This window comes from Nansenia antarctica (assembly GCF_963989245.1).
Source record: "Nansenia antarctica genome assembly, chromosome: 16".
Classification (NCBI taxonomy): Eukaryota; Metazoa; Chordata; class Actinopteri; order Argentiniformes; family Microstomatidae; genus Nansenia; species Nansenia antarctica.
This window is the reverse complement of record NC_137686.1, coordinates 2,467,678-2,487,718: the sequence shown is the minus strand read 5'-3', so window position 1 is coordinate 2,487,718 and position 20,041 is coordinate 2,467,678. Positions and strand designations below refer to the sequence as shown.

Sequence of the window (20,041 nt, the reverse complement as noted above, 5' to 3'; positions counted from 1 at the left end):
TGCAGGACAATAGATTTGTCCCACTCATGTCAACAATGAATGCTGCTCCAGACAGTCTCTTGAAGGTCATTCATTGTAACTGTACCACTGCCTGCAAGACACTTCGCTGCTCATGCAGAAAATATGGACTACCTTGTACTACTGTCTGTGGACCATGTCAACTTCATGAATGTGACAATCCACATAACAAGTTTCTCCCAGAGGATCCTGAAGATGATGATGAGTAGGCCTAAAGACCACAATAAGTGGGTCATTTATTTTGTGTTCAACACCAAAGCCAGCTTTCTAGGTTGAATATAATAACCAATAAAAAATTTAGCCAAAATAAGCTACAGGCAGCCATTTTGATGATGCAAATGATGCATTCCTAGCAGATATATTTAGCTAGATATTTTGCTCGTTATTAATGTATAGAGGTGCCAGAATCAGTTTATAAATCCTTTAGAAATGTTTTCCCATTTGAGATACAGGCATTCTAAGCTCCCAGTCGTCATTTTGGACACCATTTTGAAAATGAAGCCTCTTCGGAAGGTGTATTTCCCTAAAACTTTAGTATGTTCCTAAGTATGTCTAGGGGTACTTGGGGTACCAGAATCAAATGACAAAATCATTTATATAATTTTTCTATTGACATATATATAGCCATTTTAAGCTTGGCCGGCCGCAATTTTGGACGCCATCTTGAAAATGAAGCCTTTCTGGAAGGTGTATTTTCCTAGATTTTTAGTATGTTAGTGAGCATGCCCAGAGGTACCAGAATCAGTTGAGAAATCCTTTGCACAATTTTCTTAATTTGAGATATAGCCATTTTAATCGCCCCGGCGCCATCTGGGGGCTTTCGGAGGGGTCGATTTTGGTCGACTTTTAGTATGTTATTTAGCACGCCCAATACTACCAGAATCCATTGAAAAACCTTTTGTATCAAATGTTTTGGGGTTAAACCATATATTGACTCGCCTAATTTCAGTCTCTCGTAGTTCGTTATCGTCAATGTTATAGAGTAGTTCATTCATAGTTCGTAAATTCGCTCAGAGCGCCAGAGCGCAGTTCAACGTCATAAAGAGACCACGTAATTTGATTGGACAAAAGGCATTCCATGAGTGCTGATCAGATTCCAGAGCGAGTTTACGAACGCAGTCGCAGCCATAGTGTAGCCTACGTTGTGGGACGCCTGTCACTAGTGCCATTCGTGTGAACGCGTATTCGCTTCTTCTCAATGCCGCTTATTTTCATGTAGTTCGATGCGATCGTATATTTTAGGTTTGAAGTTTTAAGACTAGCACACCGCAATGCGAACTTCAGAATGACACTAATGATAGATTTCTCAATTTGAATATAGGATACTATCCAAAAGCTAGCAAATAAGATTGCTTCCGAGGGACTATAGTTACAAACATGTTTTGTAAATATTCCTAGATATTCATCCCTTTTGTGGCCAATCTTAATCTAAAAGGGTTAGGGTTAGGGTGATTACCCCATCGTAACCATTTTAAATAATTACAAAATATTGTTTAATGAATACATTTGAAAATTAAGGATACATCATTATCAAATCAATAGTAGTCAAATGTGTTATTTGCATACACATACACTCACTGGCCACTTCATTAGGGACACCTTGGGGTTGGACCCCCGCTTTTGCCTTCAGAACTGCCTTCATTCTTCGTGGCATAGATTCAACAAGGTGCTGGAAACATTCCTCAGAGATTTTGGTCCATATTGACACTATAACAGTGGCGTAGCGGACGGGCCCGCAAGCGACGCACCGCGGGGGGGCCCCAGCCACTAGGGGGCCCCCTAACATTGGATCCAAACTTTTTTTTTTTTTTTTTATAATTTAAAAAAATATAAAACAAAGAAAATAAGTGGCCCTTCATTGTGTCAACCTTAATTTTAATATATAGGCCTATATTAAAAAAGATATACATAGTTAGCCGTATCCAATAGCAACATGACTTTGACGTCACACGTAGGCAGCGAGACACAAGGAAAATGAGCAAGCGAAAATACAATACAAAGTACAATAAGCATTCTTTAGGTGGTGGTAGATTCTCTATTCGGACATTATAGCCGCTATATGTGGGACTGTCGGTCCGATATTGTAAAAAAATAAAATTAAATAATTATGTTTACGGAAGTACATGTCTCAAGTATTATCTCAGCGGTTAGTCGAGTGAAAGAAAAACAACATACAGATGATAATTCACACAATATAATACCACGAAAGCGTACAGCACTAAACAATAACATTTATTTGGGCAGCATCATACTCAAACTCAGGCAGAAGGGCAGGGTCCGGCCAGGTTCACAGTCACAGGCTGTCAGTGCATCATACAGGTACATAATTCAGCATGGTTAGGCTATATATAGCTGTTTATTTTTCTATTCTACTATTCTATTCTACTTCTGCTGTCTGCGTCTCCCTGGGTATTCCTAGACCAGATGGCAAACATTAAAGATTTAAACATTATTTCTGTATTTACATTTTAATACATTTGCAAACATTAAAAAACGTTTTTACTTAGATTATGGGGTACTGTGTGTGGATTGATGGCAAATCTATTCAAAAATGTGAAAAAAGTGAAGGGGTCTAAATACTTTCTGAAGCCTATGTAGAGACAAATCATGAATATCATTAACTTGAACCCTGGAAAGCAGTAGAGATTAAATCCCACGATAATTAGTTATAATAAGTTATATATAAAAGTTCTTTTTTTTCAATCTCAATTTCTTTCTTTGAGAAGCATGAATAAAAAGCAAAATGTATTTAGTTTATGCAATGATAAAATTAAAAACTGCCGATACACATTCGGTATTCGGTATTCGGCCAAGTGTTTCCTTAAATTCGGCTTCGGCCTCGGCCAAGAATTTTCATTTCGGTGCATCCCTACATTCTACTGATGTAGTCTACCATTTGGTTTTAGTTATTGCTCTCACTTGTTTGTACCTTTTGCTAAGTCAAGCATTTAGAATGTAGAGTGCATATTGCGAAATTTCGCAACGTCAATAACGCATCGGCCTCTAAAAAACGCACGTTTTTTTTTTTTTTTTACTCCGTTGCGAAAGGGCCCCCACCGCCACCTTGCGGGGGGGCCCCGGGATTTTGCGCTACGCCACTGCACTATAATATCACGCAACAGCCCGTCTGGCACCAACAACCATGCCAGGTTCAAAGTCACTTAAATCACCTTTATTTCCCATTCTGATGCTTGGTTTGAACTTCAGCAGATCGTCTTGACCATGCCTAAATGCATTGAGTTGCTGCCACATGATTGGCTGATTAGATATTTGGTTTAACAAGCAGTTGAAAAGGTGTACCTAATGATGTGGCCGGTGAGAGTATAATAACTTATTATTAATATTTATAGCTTTTTCAAAATCTTTGGATTTGGACAAGTAACTTGAGCTCTCGGACAAGTACAAGATAATTTCACTTGTCCGAAGGACAAGTACCTGAAAAAGCTTAATGTCAAGCCCTGAATAAGACTATAAGATTCATAAGAATAGCTCTGACAACAGCCAATAAATGCATAGCCCTTAATTTCTCTCTCTCGCTACAAACATGTGTGCTCTGTTTCATCATTCAGAAAGCTTGTCTCGGTTTTTAAGTGGAAAGATGAGCACCCGCCACCGCCCTCTCTCTGGCTCAACGAACTAATTGCTTGTATTCCCAGTGAGAAAATAATGTACAACCTGAAGCAGAGACCTGACATATTTGAGGGAATATGGGGTAACATGATTGATTTTATGGAAACATCTGACTTAAATGACTGAGGAATCATACCTAGACAAGAAACAAGGGTATGGATTATATCTGGACAAGAAGTGGTTGCAGTTTGATCTATAGTGGATGCAGTTCAGACTGTGTCGAATGGTTGCTTTCATTCCTGTATGTTGTTGAATATTGTACCCTTTATTTATTTTATTTTATTTTATTTTATTTTATTTTATTTTATTTTATTTTATTTTATTTTATTTTATTTTATTTTATTTTATTTTATTTTATTTTATTTTATTCTATTCTATACTATTTTATTTTATTTTGTTTTGTTTTGTGTTTTGTTTTGTTTTGTTTTATTTTATTTTATTATTTCTTTTTTCTTTTTTCTTTTTTTCTTTTTTAAAAATGTATTTCTAATACATTTCTTATGTGTCTATCTTTTGGGATGGCCCTATAAACATATCCTTAGGCACTTAGCATATATCGTTGCATTCATATATACTGTATATGTTTTCGAAGATATTTGCTTTCAATGTTCTCTTGATTTATTTTTTGTTATTACTATCTTAACTTGCTCTTAACCAGTAAAGGGAAAGGGGTGGGTGGGATGGGAGGGGGGTTTGGGGGGTGAATTGCATGTTTAGATTGTATCTTGATGTACCTCTCTATAAAACGGAAAATCTTCAATAAACAAATAGTAAAAAAATAAAAAATAATAATAGATCACGAGTAAAGCTTCTGAGTTATAGACTATTTATTCAATCAAAGTTACATACAGGTTACAGAATTCCTCTCTGATGTCATAGGTGGTCAGCCAGGTGGGAAAGAGAAAGAGCTGTCTTTAGCTCACACATTTATACCCCCAATGATATGCTAATACAAGTCTATGACAAGGCAAGATTTTTTTTTTGCAGTACCAATAGTGCTTGACTTTGGCCCTTATGGCCTCAAGTAATTTAGACCCAAACATAACTTTCGGTCCCCAGCAAAAATACTAAAAAAATAAATAAATAAAAAACTACTGCATCTCTACATTTTTTCTTCTCTTCCTCCATTCTCACCCAGGGCCTCGTCCACGGACCATCCGCAGCGCCCGGCGTGGTCCTGCGGCGTACATGCGACGTAAGGAGCGCATGCTGCGTATATCCATCCGCCGCATGGTGAAGACGGACACCTTCTACTGGACGGTGCTCAGCCTGGTCGCCCTCAACACCATTTGCGTGGCTATCGTCCACCACAACCAGCCTGACTGGCTCTCCATCTTCCTGTGTAAGTCTCCACTTACCCATTGACTAAAGGGACAGTTTTACTCATAACTGTCTTTTTGGGGGGCCTCGAAAGATGTGTGTTGTTTAGATGAGTCCACATCCCACTGACGATGTAGCGCAGTGACACAATGTGTGACACAGTCTGGTGAAAGGGGGAACAAGTCAGCAACCACTCAAAATGTTCAGATTTTTATTTTGAAACACAGAAATACATTTCAACGTTGTTGAAAATAACAACACAAACTCGCTAGTCAAGCCAAAATACTGCAATGCAATGGCTTGGGTGAATAATCCCCACTGCTACATAGTTAACTAGAACACTACTTTACATTGTTAGCAGGCTCACAAAACAAGCTGTGTTAGTTGACTAGCGAGTGTGTCATTGATTTTCACCAACGCTGAAATGTATTTACATTTTGCTAAATAAAAGTCTGAACATTAAATCGGATGCCGACTTGCGGCCCAATTGACCAAACCGTGTCACATATCATTCCCAACTGAAGAATCTTCTCGTCGGTAAAGATGGAATGGATCAATCTATTGAGGATTTCGTGATCTGAAATGCGTTGTGTCATCTCTATAAATCAGGTGTGCAGCATACACGAATTGACAAGGAATAGAGATCCAACACGGGTCGTAATGATTACTCTAAAGATTTTATTGGTCTCCTTTACTTCTTCCAAATAGGTTCTTCCACACAGAGTACAAGCATTAGACAACTCATTCTTGAACACAGGCAGGTTTAAATACTTTTCATGTTATCTCAGATGTGACGTTGTGAATCAGCTCACCATCCCCTGCCCATCTCTGGCGCTAAACGACCCCCAAGGTCGTAGTCGGACCGTCTCCGCTCCTTAAGTTAACACCCCCGAATCTGCCTATTGGTAGTGTCAACTGCTAACAGTTTAGTTCCAAAAAGGTACATCCTGACCTTAGCAGTGACCTAGTCATTCTGCCCAGTCATTCTTCACCAGTCAGGGCCCGGTTGATGGAACACCGGCCCACACTGAAACTCTAACGGTCTAACGGTCTACACACTGAAACTCTAACGGTCTAACGGTCTACACACTGAAACTCTAACGGTCGTTGTTACGCCCTACCCCCTGGTCATTGTCAAGGATGTAGAAACAACAGGTGGTGTTAAACCTCTACAGAGACCTCCCTGTCTAGCAAAGGTGATATCCCTGTCTAGCAAAGGTGATATCCCTGTCTAGCAAAGGTGATATCCCTGTCTAGCAAAGGTGATATCCCTGTCTAGCAAAGGTGATATCCCTGTCTAGCAAAGGTGATATCCCTGTCTAGCAAAGGTGATATCCCTGTCTAGCAAAAGTGATATCCCTGTCTAGCAAAGATGATATCCCTGTCTAGAAAAGGTGATATCCCTGTCTAGCAAAGGTGATATCCCTGTCTAGAAAAGGTGACATCCCTGTCTAGCAAAGGTGATATCCCTGTCTAGAAAAGGTGATATCCCTGTCTAGCAAAGGTGATATCCCTGTCTAGAAAAGGTGATATCCCTGTCTAGAAAAGGTGACATCCCTGTCTAGCAAAGGTGATATCAAGACCCATCCGATTCTGCAGGTTTATCTCATAACAATATTGTTTATGTCCTATTAACCTATACCACATTCCCATCCATCACCTAGATGTAGGGAAGAAAGGTTAATACATTTTTATTTTTATTTTTATTGATACACCAATGTTCAATATTCAATCTTTAATCTTTCGAAGAGAGGCGTTTCTCTTGTGAGGCGTGTATCTCAAGTGGATCTCCCCCCCCTGGGCCGCACAGGATCTCAGCTCTCTCTCTCTGATCTTGAGCAGGTCCTGATCCTCTGTGCCGTGTGAAACCAGGAGGCGTGGTTGTTCTCCCCCCTCGGTCACACCAGCCCTCATCCTCTGGTTGTTGTCTGATTGTTGTCTGTAACACAGGAAAGCACAAAACAACCAAGCAGCATTTGTAGTGTCAACTGCTAACAGTTTAGTTCCAAAAAGGTACATCCTGACCTTAGCAGTGACCTAGCCTGATACTCTTGTTAAGAGAGAGAGAAAGAGAGAGAGAGTGTGTGTGTGTGTGTGTGTGTGTGTGTGTGTGTGTGAGAGCTTATTGACTAGGACATAAGAATATATGTTTTAGAAAACCCCATTAGATCTAACACAACCATAGATATTTATTACAAAGCTTAAACAAACTGAATGCCAAATAACTTGGTTTGAGCAGAAAGACAGTGAATGTCTGCTCAGTGTTTGTCAATTTGTTGATGATTGTTTTTCCCATCCTTCTCCAGACTATGCAGAGTTTGTTTTCCTTGGGCTTTTCTTGGCAGAGATGTTCTTGAAGATGTATGGCTTGGGTTTCCGACTCTACTTTCATTCATCTTTTAACTGCTTTGACTGTGGGGTGAGTTCATGCATCGCACCTCAAGGTTAGAACGTTAGTTGCTGGATCTATGAGAAAACCAAAAAGTGGAACATTCGGGCTTGGGAAAAGAGAAAAGGGACATTTCCATACATGGCTGTAGGAGAAACATCCGTACTTTGGTCAAAGAAGAAAAGCAAACAGAGGATATTTGTGTGCTTGGGGAAAGCAAGAAGGGAAATTCCCATTGTAGCATAATGCATGATAATGTCCTATGTTCATATTGTTGCATTTTACACTGTATATTCTTTTAGCAAAGTGTGTGTCTTAACATCAGTGATGGTGTTGAACGTTGTGTTGGGCCCGTCCTGTCTAGGTGATCGTTGGCAGCATCTTTGAGGTGGTGTGGGGCTTCTTCCGACCCGGCATGTCCTTTGGCATCAGTGTTCTGAGGGCGCTGCGACTTCTGAGAATCTTCAAGATCACCAAGTGAGTGAGACATCAACCAGGTTCTGAGGTTCTGGAAAGCTTCGTAGCACTAATTAAGTCATTATAGATTATAAGCTCCAAAAGTCGGCCACCTTAAATATCTAATGATGAGACATCATCCAATGGGAGTTTTGAATACTGCAACTAGTGATATCAATGCATTTTTATAATGCTTACATAAACTGTAGTTCAATACTGATAGTCCAAAACATTGTTAAAGACAAGGTACAATAAAAATGAAGTATATTCTGAGTTGTTGGTATTTTTTGCTCTGCTCAGCATGAAATATTGCTAAGAAACGAAAATGTGGAAGTAAAAAGTGTCTGAATGAATTATAATAGAAGTTGACTAAAGCTTATCGTCAGCATCAATCCCTAAAATGATTTTCTAGAAATGTACTTTCTTTCACGTTTCATCAACGCTTTGAATGACTTTGATTGATTCTAGAGTCCTGAAACTTACAGTACTCATTGTATCTTTCAATGTAAAAAAAAAAGAGGAAGAAATGTTGAGACAAGCTGTGTGTATTGTCTTGGAAAGGTACTGGGCTTCTCTGAGGAACCTGGTGGTGTCTCTCATGAGTTCTATGAAGTCCATTATCAGCCTGCTCTTCCTCCTCTTCCTCTTCATCGTGGTGTTCGCCCTGCTTGGCATGCAGCTCTTCGGGGGCAGGTGAGGCCAGCCCTTATTAGATTATTAATCATTATTACAAATACATTATTATTATAAATTATGTTTTTTCAGTTTTTTCTTATCAGTTTTCTGTTTTTTTCCAGATTATGAATTGTAGGCTTTCAAATAATGTGTCATACATTGAAATCTGAAAAGTTGAAGAAGATGCTTATTTGAATGTTGGTACACCTCAAACCAAATAGCGGAGAAACTTGCTCTGAATCAAAACACATGCTAAATAGCTGCTAATAGCTAGCAGCTAAAAAGGAACATCGCAATGAACATCTGCATGTTTATCACATCACAACACGCTGATACAACATCAACATGCCAAAAATGCATAACTACACATAATTAGATGAGAATTTTGGTCATTTGTGCAACTTGAATTGCCGACATTTCACCAGACCGTGTCACATTTGCTTGAGCCTGCCTGGAGTGCCAGGTAGGCGTAGTTTACACTTTTAAGACAATTCCATTGGTTCCATTGTGCCTGGAATGAATCAAAAACCAGGCCTGTTGTCTATTTTGCATAACATTCTATCAAATCATTGGCAGCCAGAATTCATGCTATGTGCTGGAACAGGGAATGCCAGATCGAAAATGAAAAGATAGATCTCTCAATGCTGTCTTTGAAGGAGGCGAAGGAAATTACACTTCTGGATGAAAATAGCCACATCCTCCTGCTCTTCTTCGGTCATATCTACCCGTCTGTTTTCTACCCTTAGGTTCATCTTTGAAGATTACACTCCCACCAACTTTGACACGTTTCCAGCAGCCATTATGACAGTGTTTCAGGTTTGGCTCCTCCACATACCCCCCCTCCCCCTCCCCCCCACCTCTCTCTCTCTCTCTCTCTCTCTCTCTCTCTCTCTCTCTCTCCTCTCACTGGCTCTCTACACATACCCCCTCCCCCCTCTCTCTCTCTCCTCTTACTGGCTCTCTCCACATACCCCCCTCCCCTTCCCCTCTCTCTCTCTCTCTCTCTCTCTTTCTCTCTCTCTCTCTCCTCGCACGGGCTTTCTCCACATACCCCCCGTCCCCCTCACCCCCTCCTCTCTCTCTCTCTCTCTCTCTCTCTCTCTCTCTCTCTCTCTCTCTCTCTCTCTCTCTCTCTCTCTCACTGGCTCTGTCCACACATACCCCCCCCTCTCTCTCTTCTCACTGGCTCTGTCCACACATACCCCCCCACTCTCTCTATCTCTCTTCTCTCCCTGGCTCTGTCCACACATACCCCCCCCCCTCTCTCTATCTCTCTTCTCTCCCTGGCTCTGTCCACACATACCCCCCCACTCTCTCTATCTCTCTTCTCTCCCTGGCTCTGTCCACACATACCCCCCCCCCCTCTCTCTATCTCTCTTCTCTCCCTGGCTCTGTCCACACATACCCCCCCACTCTCTCTATCTCTCTTCTCTCCCTGGCTCTGTCCACACATACCCCCCCACTCTCTCTATCTCTCTTCTCTCCCTGGCTCTGTCCACACATACCCCCCCCTCTCTCTCTTCTCTCCCTGGCTCTGTCCACACATACCCCCCCCTCTCTCTCTTCTCACTGGCTCTGTCCACACATACCCCCCCACTCTCTCTATCTCTCTTCTCTCCCTGGCTCTGTCCACACATACCTCCCCACTCTCTCTATCTCTCTTCTCTCCCTGGCTCTTTCCACACATACCCCTCCACTCTCTCTATCTCTCTTCTCTCCCTGGCTCTTTCCACACATACCCCCCCCTCTCTCTATCTCTCTTCTCTCCCTGGCTCTGTCCACACATACCCCCCCCCCCTCTCTCTATCTCTCTTCTCTCCCTGGCTCTGTCCACACATACCCCCCCACTCTCTCTATCTCTCTTCTCTCCCTGGCTCTGTCCACACATACCTCCCCCCTCTCTCTATCTCTCTTCTCTCCCTGGCTCTCTCCATATGACACATTGCACCCAGGGATATTTCCCATTCCCACCCCCCAGGCAATGATTAGACGACCCTGCTTCTCCTCCCCCACTCCTTCTACTCTTGCCCCCCCCCCCCAACACACGCACACACTTGCACACAGATGAAGCCAAAAGTGTGTGTCGGCAGAAGAAACAGGATCATTGCTTAAGGCACCTTAGGGAAGTGTTCTGCAATTTTGTGTTTAGGATGATCCATCAGCATTGTGTATGATATACTGTACTTGATTGGTTAATTTTCACGGGCCGACAGATGTAATCTAATCACACGTGGGTGGTGTTACATCACCTGCAGATCCTGACCGGGGAGGACTGGAACGAGGTCATGTACAACGGCATCCGCTCCCAGGGAGGTGTGCGCTACGGCATGTGGTCCTCCATATACTTCATCGTGCTCACGCTGTTCGGGAACTGTATCCTTGTCTCTGACTGGGGGTCCCAACCCCGGGGTCTCCTCCTCCATGCCACAACACTGCCTTAAGCCCAATTTATACTTCTGCGTAAAATCTACGGCGTAGCTTACGCCGTAGGTTGACGCGCACCTCTCCAAAAATGTAACTACGCGCCAGTGCCTACGCAACCGTAAGCACTGTGATTGGTCCGCTTGGTAGCACATGATTCCGACTCTCTCGTAGGCCAAAATGCGGAAGCCATGACAGAAATGTCATTTACTTTTTCTGTAATTACTTATTAATAAAGATTTGAAAAATGATGATAACCATCATATTATCTTAGTTTAATATAGTTTCAATGCATCATCGAACGTTTATTTACAACAAGCATTAAAAAAAAATCGCTATTATGCCGCTATGAGTACACTGTTCCAACGCAGCGCACCATGGAAGCATCAAGCACAGCCTTCCCATAAGGAGCGCGATTCACATTTACGAGATGTACAATCCTGTTTATTTAGAAATAAATGATTACCTGTGGCGTTTGACAGCGGATGATGAGACATATTTAATGTAAAGTTATCTGTAAGAACTGTGATTGGTCCGCTTGGTAGCGTCACATTCCGACTCTCTCGTAAATGCGGAAGACATGACTGAAATGTCATTTACTTCTTCTCTAATGACTTATTAATAAAGATTTGAAAAATTATAATAACCATCGTATGATCTTAGTTTAATGTCATTTCAATGCATTATATACCTTTTCTTTACAACAAGCATTAAAAAAATCTATATTATGCCGCTATGAGTACACCGACCAACGCGACGCAGACCGACCAACGCAGAAGTATAAATTGGGAGAGCCTTTGCGTAGCACGCAGAGCTAAAGCCTAGTCAAGTCATGTTTATTCATATAGCACATTTACAACGACAAAACAGCCGCCCAAAGTGCTTAACAGATAAAACACTAGTAAAAGAAAACAACAAATAAAAATACACCAAAACAAAAACAAGGTGCAATACAAAATACAACAGGTGCAGAAATAAAAGTGCAGAAAAGTGCAGTTGTCGGGAGGCAGGCTCACCTCAGGTCAAAGTCCAGGGAGAAGAGGTGCGTCTTAGCTAAGGTTTTAGCTAATCTCCTGGGTCAGATTGGAGCTAGCCTGTAGATTAAGGCTCATGTGCACAATTGTTTGTTTCTTGTTAGGTGTTCAAGTTCTTGCCTAGTTCTATGTACAAGTCATAGATGTGTGCACTGTGCAAGTCTAATAGGATTGTTGGCATTGTTAATCTGCATAGCGAGAGGCCCCATAGTATTATTAAAGTGTTGGTTGCTGGCGGCCTTAGTATGTACCATGAAGTAATGACTAATTACTAATTTACAATTACAGATTACAGGGACATTCCCCCTGGAGTAACTGAGGGCTAAGAGCCTTACTTAAGGACACACTAGTGGTGGTGTCTTGAGGCGGGATTTGAACTCACAACCTTCCGATCACCAGTCCAACTCACTATCTACTAGACCACCACATTTTACTAAATGCTATGCTGTTTTCAAATGAAACTAAATCTCCTGCTCTTGTTATGCTTGTTTAGGATTTAGAGATGTGTCCAAGCCAGAATGGCCCATAGGGCAGGAGCCTATCTCTGTCGCAGGGCCTTACCCAAGTCCATCTCTTAATGCTAAATGCAAAGAGGCTTTAGGGCCCAGTGTTTCTGCTAGGACTCTGGTAGACATGGTTCCAACCCACAAACTTTCGATCTCAGGACGGACACCGAAGCCACAAGGCCACTGAGGTAACATACCCTAACAAATGTTTATTTGCTCCTGTGCGGCTCCTTGACCCTACTGTGGCTCTTTGACCCTACTGTGGCTCTTTGACCCTACTGTGACCTTTGACCCTACTGTGACCCTTAACCCTACTGTGACCATTGACCCTACTGTGGCTCCTTGACCCTACTGTGACCTTTGACCCTACTGTGACCTTTGACCCTACTGTGGCTCTTTTACCCTACCTTGACCTTTGACCCTACTGTGGCTCTTTGACCCTACTGTGACCTTTGAACCTACTGTGGTTCCTTGACCTTACTGTGGCTCTTTGACCCTACTGTGGCTCTTTGACCCTACTGTGACCCTTAACCCTACTGTGACCTTTGACCCCACTGTGGCTCCTTGACCCTACTGTGGCTCCTTGATCCTACTGTGAACAGATACACTGCTCAACGTCTTCTTGGCCATCGCTGTGGATAACCTAGCCAACGCACAGGAGCTGACCAAGGTGTGTACCCTTCATAAGGTCATCGTCATTATCATTGCATTCGTGCTTATTTCATATATGTTATGGCAAGAGATAACTTGAAATACAGTCTGGCAGGGGTTCTCAAACGTTTTTGGTCTCGCAACCCCAAATTGACATCAATCAATGAATGTTTCCCACAATAAAGGTACAGACACCTGCATATTTAAATAGCTGTTACTGTCACTTCTAGTCTGTCTCATTACCTACATAACTTGGTCTCATAGTAGGACGTCAACAACTTTGGGCTATACATTTTACAGCATAAACCACGTTGCACTAAGGACCGCTATAGGAGATCTTTACAACCACGCTGCACTAAGGAGCACTATAGGAGATCTTTACAACCACGCTGCACTAAGGAGCACTATAGGAGATCTTTACAACCACGCTGCACTTCTTCTTTGGCGTATGGGTTGTTGTTTTCCTCTCCACTCCACCAGGCTCGGGGCCCAGGGGCTACCCTTTTACCACCCGAGACCTGGTTGAGGGGCTCACCCGGGCTATATTTCTGGACACCCCTCCAGAAGCCACGTCATCGTCTCTTCATCTAATACCGACAGACCATGCATCCTGTTGGGTGGGTGGTACACCGGGCAATCCAGGATAACATGGTCTGCGGTTTGGTCCTATGCGCCACACTCGCACGACGCATTTGGGGCCAAGCCCCATCTGTGCATTGATGAGCGGAAACGCCCGACGCCGGTCTGGAGACGATTGAGCCTCACACAGGATAGCCTTGGCAAGTCCATCCCGAGGGGCTCAGGTGTAAGGGTTGGGGAAGCGACCTTATTGTGGAGCGACCCTTTGGCGCCCTCTGGTGTTTTATGTATGCATTTGTCTGTCCTAATTAACTGATTTGTACCTGGTGTGTGTTGTTTGGCTGTGGCTATTTAGATCCCTCTGTTTCCCCTCTGGTTGTCGGTTGTTCACTTCATGTTGCGTTTGTTATATGTATACGATTCTTCTTAGCCTTATTGTTCCTCGCCGGATTAGGAAATAAGTATAGTTGACGATTGTAAGTACATTGCTCTGCCTTGTTCCTGTTATTATTTAAAACGTTTATCGGAGACTTGTTTTCTCCTCTTTTGTTTATTCGCTTACTGTGCGGTTATTATTTGTTCCGTTTACTCAAAATAAAGAGTACCGTTATTATTTATTATACTCCTGCTTCCGTCTACTCTGTTCTACTCTGCGCCTGGGTCCAAACACATTACCCCCTCGTAACAGAACAACCGACCATTATGGACCCAGCAGATGTAGAGCAGATTCGCACGGTGCTGAATACCCAGGGGGCTATGGTAGCCCAGCAGGAGCGGAACCAGCTGGCGATGTTTGCGGAGATCGAAAAGCTGACCATCGCCGTGACTAGCCTGGTGGCCGCTCAGGCCAACCCCACTCCACCAGCGGCAGCAGCAGCAGCAGCTATGCCTCCTCTACCGCCGGTGACCACGCGGGAACCCCGACTACCTCCTCCCGAACGCTATGATGGACGTCCAGAGGGCTGCAGAGAGTTCCTGACTCAGTGTTCACTGATCTTCAGCCTGCAGCCCCTGTCCTTCCCCACCGAGCACTCCCGAGTGGCCTACATCATCACCCTGTTGACGGGCCGTGCCCTGTCCTGGGCCACGGCCGAGTGGGAGAGTCAGTCGCCGGCGTGCTCCGACGCTACAGCATTCACCCGGGAGTTACGCAAAATATTCGACACCTCCCGGGTGAAATCGGGGCACGAAGCCGGTCGGCGGCTCACGGCGTGTCGACAGGGGGATCGCTCGGTGGCGGATTATTCCATCGAGTTCCGCACTCTAGCTAGGGAGGCGGGTTGGGAGGAGAAGGCCCTGGCCGTACTCTATACCCAGGGGCTCTCGGAGGCGATGAAAGACCAACTTGCCCTCCGGGACCTCCCAGAGCGGCTAGACGGCGTAGTGGAGCTCTCGGTGCGTGTGGACAATCGGCGCCGAGAGCGATCACGTGAGAGGGGCTCGTCGAGGGGCGCTCCGTTCCAACCTCCTCCTGCTAGGGAGGCGACTCGGCGGTTCCCGGAGGAGACCACGGAGGAGGAGGAGGCCATGCAGCTGGGCGCAACACACCTCTCCAGCACAGAGAGGCGGCGTCGGCTGGACGAGCGGCGCTGCTTCCGTTGCGGTCGCAAGGGTCACCGCTACAGTGCCTGTCCAGGGACCTCGGGAAACGGGGCAGCCCGCTAGTATCGGGAGGGGTATTAGCGGGTAGGGACATACCCTCGGGTTTCAATGACCCACAAACCTTTTTTTCTGTTAAGGTGCGGTGGGGACACTGTACCCAGCGAGTTCGGGCTCTGGTGGACTCAGGGGCAGCGGGGAATTTAATGCACGAAGGCCTGGCCTGGGGGTGGGGGGTTCCTTTGGAAGAATTGAAAGAACCCGTTCCTGTTCGAGCCCTAGACGGCCGGCCATTGGGGTCGGGGATCATTACCCAGCGCACTATGCCGGTACATATCCAGGTGGGAGGGGGTCGTTGGGAACTCATACGATTTTTTATTGTGGCCTCTCCTGATTGCCCTATTGTGTTAGGTCACCCCTGGTTAGCTTCTCTCAACCCCCGCATTGACTGGTCCACAGGTCGACTCTCCCTCGAAGCAGGCTCCGTCACAGTGCGTACTGAGTCTCCGCCCACGACTCTCGCATCCCTGTTGCAGCCCCAGTTCTCGCCTCTCCCCCTTTCCACCCCTCTTCCTAATTCCCCTGGCCCTGCTTCCCCTTCCAGCCCCGACCTGACAGGGGTGCCTCAGATATATTGGGACCTGGGGGAAGTGTTCAGTAAATCTCGGGCCGAGAAATTACCCCCCCATAGACCCTATGACTGTGCCATCAATCTGCTGCCGGGTACTGTGCCGCCGCGGGGACGCCTGTTTTCCCTCTCTCGCCCGGAGAATCTCTCCATGAATAAATACATAGAGGAAGCACTGGCCGCGGGTCATATCCGTCCTTCCACCTCGCCCGCTGGCGCAGGCTTCTTCTTTGTGGCAAAGAAAGACGGGGGACAGCGTCCCTGCATCGATTACCGCGGTCTAAATGACATTTCCATAAAGAATCGCTATCCCCTGCCCCGCATGGATACCGCCTTTGAGTCACTGCAAGGAGCAAGGGTGTTTACCAAACTGGATTTACGCAATGCATACAACCTGGTGAGGATGAGGGAGGGGGACGAGTGGAAGACGGCTTTTAACACGCCTAACGGACATTATGAGTATTTAGTCATGCCCTTTGGTCTCGCTAATGCACCCGCAGTATTTCAAGCACTAGTCAACGACGTACTGCGGGATTTGATTGGTCATTCGGTTTTTGTGTACCTTGACGATATCCTCATTTTTTCCAAAGACATTACTCAACATCAACGTCATGTCCGTCAAGTCCTCCAGCGCCTCCTCCACCACCAGTTATTTGTCAAGGCAGAGAAATGTGTCTTTCACGCCGACACAGTGTCATTCCTGGGGTTCATTATAACACGGGGGGATTTAAGCATGGACCCTGCCAAGGTTAGTGCGGTGTTAGACTGGCCCCGCCCCTCCTCTTTGAAACAGTTACAGCGGTTCCTAGGGTTTGCTAATTTTTATAGACGCTTTATCCGCAATTTTAGTGCCCTAGCTGCCCCTTTAACTGCCCTCACCAGGTCTACCCTCCGTACGTTCGCCTGGTCCTCGGAGGCGGAGGCCGCCTTCGTGGACCTCAAGCAACGGTTCACCTCTGCTCCGGTCCTAGCCCATCCGGACTCGGAAGTACCATTCCTGGTGGAGGTGGACGCCTCAGATCTCGCGGTGGGGGCGGTGCTCTCCCAGAGGTGCAGGAAGGATGGGAAGGTACATCCCTGCGCTTTTTTCTCACGTCGGCTGTCCCCGGCCGAGTGTAATTATGACGTAGGAAACCGGGAGCTGCTGGCCATTAAATTGGCTTTGGAGGAGTGGAGGCAGTGGCTGGAGGGGGCCGCACAGCCGTTTGTGGTGTGGACGGACCACAAGAACCTGGCCTACATCCAGGGGGCTAAGCGCCTCAATTCGCGTCAAGCCAGGTGGGCGCTGTTTTTTACACGGTTCCAATTTTCCATCTCCTTTAGGCCGGGGTCCAAAAACGTCAAGCCGGACGCCCTCTCCCGGCAGTTCGATCCGGCGGACCGGGAGGAAAAACCCCACCCCATTGTTCCGGAGACCCTTATTGTTGCCCCTGTGTCGTGGGGGATCGCTAAAGTGGTGAGAGCGGCGCTCAGGCGGGAGCCGGATCCGGGGGGAGGACCCCCGGGGAGGCTGTATGTTCCCAAGACTGCGCGCTCACGGCTGCTGCAATGGGCGCATGCGTCGCCCCTCACTAGCCACCCCGGGGCTGCCAGGACCCTGGACTTTATTCGCAGGAGGTTCTGGTGGCCCACAGCGGAGAGGGATACGCGCGCCTTTGTGGCAGCCTGTCCTGTGTGTGCGCGCAGCAAGACATCTCGCCAGCCTTCAGCGGGGCTACTCCGACCCCTCCCCATCCCCAAACGCCCCTGGTCCCACATCTCCCTTGACTTTATTTCAGGTCTCCCTCCCTCTGACGGGTTCACTACCATCTTGGTGGTAGTGGACCGTTTCTCCAAGGCGGCCCACTTCATCCCCCTCCCCAAACTCCCCTCGGCCCGAGAGACGGCCGACCTGGTGGTGCAGCACATCTTCCGGGTGCATGGTCTCCCGCAGGACATGGTGTCGGATCGGGCTCCTCAGTTCGCTTCCAGGTTCTGGAAGGCGTTCGCGACCAGCCTCGGCGCCTCCGTCAGCCTGTCCTCCGGTTTCCATCCACAGTCCAATGGGCAGACGGAGCGTGTCAACCAGGACCTGGAAGGCGTGCTGAGGTGCTACGTCTCCGGCAATCCGGCGAGGTGGAGTCGGCGACTGGCGTGGGCGGAATACGCCCACAACACCCTCCTCTGCTCATCCACTGGCCTATCCCCCTTTCAGTGCCAATATGGCTATCAACCCCCCCTATTCCCTGAGCAGGAGGAGGAGGCGGAGGTGCCCTCCGTCCAAGCCCACGTCGGTCGCTGTCGCCGGACCTGGAGGCGGGTGAGGGCGGCGCTTCAGCGGGCGTCGGCTCGGTCCCAGCTTCAGGCCAACCGCAGGCGTCGCCCGGCCCCGATCTTTCGCCCGGGGCAGAAGGTGTGGCTCTCGACTCGGGACCTTCCCCTCCGGGTCGAGTCCAGGAAGCTAGCGCCCCGGTTCGTGGGTCCGTTCAAAGTGGTGCGGCGGGTGAACCCGGTGGCGTATAGACTACTACTCCCACCTTCCATGCGGGTTCACCCGACCTTTCATGTGTCCCTACTGAAACCCTTCGTCACTTGCCCCATGTCCCCACCACCCCCCCCTGTTCCCCCGCCACGCATCATTGATGGACAGACTGTTTATACAGTACGGAGGATTATGGATTGCCGGCGGAGGGGTAGGGGCTTACAGTTTTTGGTGGATTGGGAGGGGTATGGGCCGGAGGAACGGTCCTGGGTGCCTCAGAGGGACATATTGGACCCAAAACTAATTACAGACTTCCGCCAACTACATCCTGAGGCACCCAGGTGAACGGCAGGTGCCGTTCGTCGGGGGGGGATACTGTAAGGGTTGGGGAAGCGACCTTATTGTGGAGCGACCCTTTGGCGCCCTCTGGTGTTTTATGTATGCATTTGTCTGTCCTAATTAACTGATTTGTACCTGGTGTGTGTTGTTTGGCTGTGGCTATTTAGATCCCTCTGTTTCCCCTCTGGTTGTCGGTTGTTCACTTCATGTTGCGTTTGTTATATGTATACGATTCTTCTTAGCCTTATTGTTCCTCGCCGGATTAGGAAATAAGTATAGTTGACGATTGTAAGTACATTGCTCTGCCTTGTTCCTGTTATTATTTAAAACGTTTATCGGAGACTTGTTTTCTCCTCTTTTGTTTATTCGCTTACTGTGCGGTTATTATTTGTTCCGTTTACTCAAAATAAAGAGTACCGTTATTATTTATTATACTCCTGCTTCCGTCTACTCTGTTCTACTCTGCGCCTGGGTCCAAACACATTACCCCCTCGTAACACTCAGGGCTGGCGACTGGGATGTGGTCGCGGAGTTGCACGCTGCACTAAGGAGCGTTATAGGAGATCTTTACAACCACGCTGCAATAAGGAGCGCTATAGGAGATCTTTACAACCACGCTGCACTAGGGGGCGCTATAGGAGATCTTGAGCGCTATAGGAGATTTTTTTTTTTTTGCCTATTATTCAAGTTTCACTTTTTTATTTTTGTTGTTGTTGTTTTTGTTGTTGTTGTTGTTTGTGGTCTGAGCTGCTGTAATGCCTGATTTTCCCCACAGGGATCAATATAGTATCTATCTATCCATCGGTGTCAGGATAATTATGGATAATTTATTATCTTCAAGGCCAGAGTTGTTCAGTGTTTTTCAGTCCAACTGAAGGCACATTGTCTTGAACAGGCCTCTATTACCGCTACTCACCTGAGCACAGTAGTTCCACCTGTTGGTAACGTGTTTGTTTTGTACTGGCTGAAAATAGAACCCAATGTGTTGATGTTATCTTTATCAGGATGAAGAGGAAGAAGAGGAGTTTTTCAACCAGAGATACGGCAGAGACTACCCCATCGCAGAGTAAGTTTTCTGTTTACTTATTTTTTTAAATGTAATTACATTCAACATTTGTTTTTTTCATGCTTGTCTATACTATAATAATAATTATAATTGAAATGACAGAGACGGCATTCACTTTTAGCAACACATAACCCAATATGAAACAGCAGTAAGGCTACTGGCCTGCTGCGGAATGAAAATATAAACCCCTCAAAAAAAGTTCGGAAACGCTTTTTTTGTTGATTATTCCTCCCCTTTAATAATACCAATTGGTATTGTATTTTATATCG

General features: G+C 46.1%; 1 protein-coding gene across 1 annotated transcript in view; it reads left to right on the top strand.

The window, feature by feature from the left end:
* LOC308171672 (voltage-dependent R-type calcium channel subunit alpha-1E-like) overlaps positions 1–20,041 on the top strand; it is a gene marked incomplete at its 3' end in the record, with an annotated part of 200,056 nt that overhangs the window by 105,991 nt on the left and 74,024 nt on the right. The window contains 8 exon segments of the mRNA XM_080546544.1: positions 4,787–4,990; positions 7,275–7,387; positions 7,722–7,834; positions 8,375–8,506; positions 9,235–9,304; positions 10,744–10,861; positions 13,052–13,119; positions 19,711–19,772. Coding sequence (XP_080402670.1) covers positions 4,787–4,990; positions 7,275–7,387; positions 7,722–7,834; positions 8,375–8,506; positions 9,235–9,304; positions 10,744–10,861; positions 13,052–13,119; positions 19,711–19,772 — 880 coding nt within the window.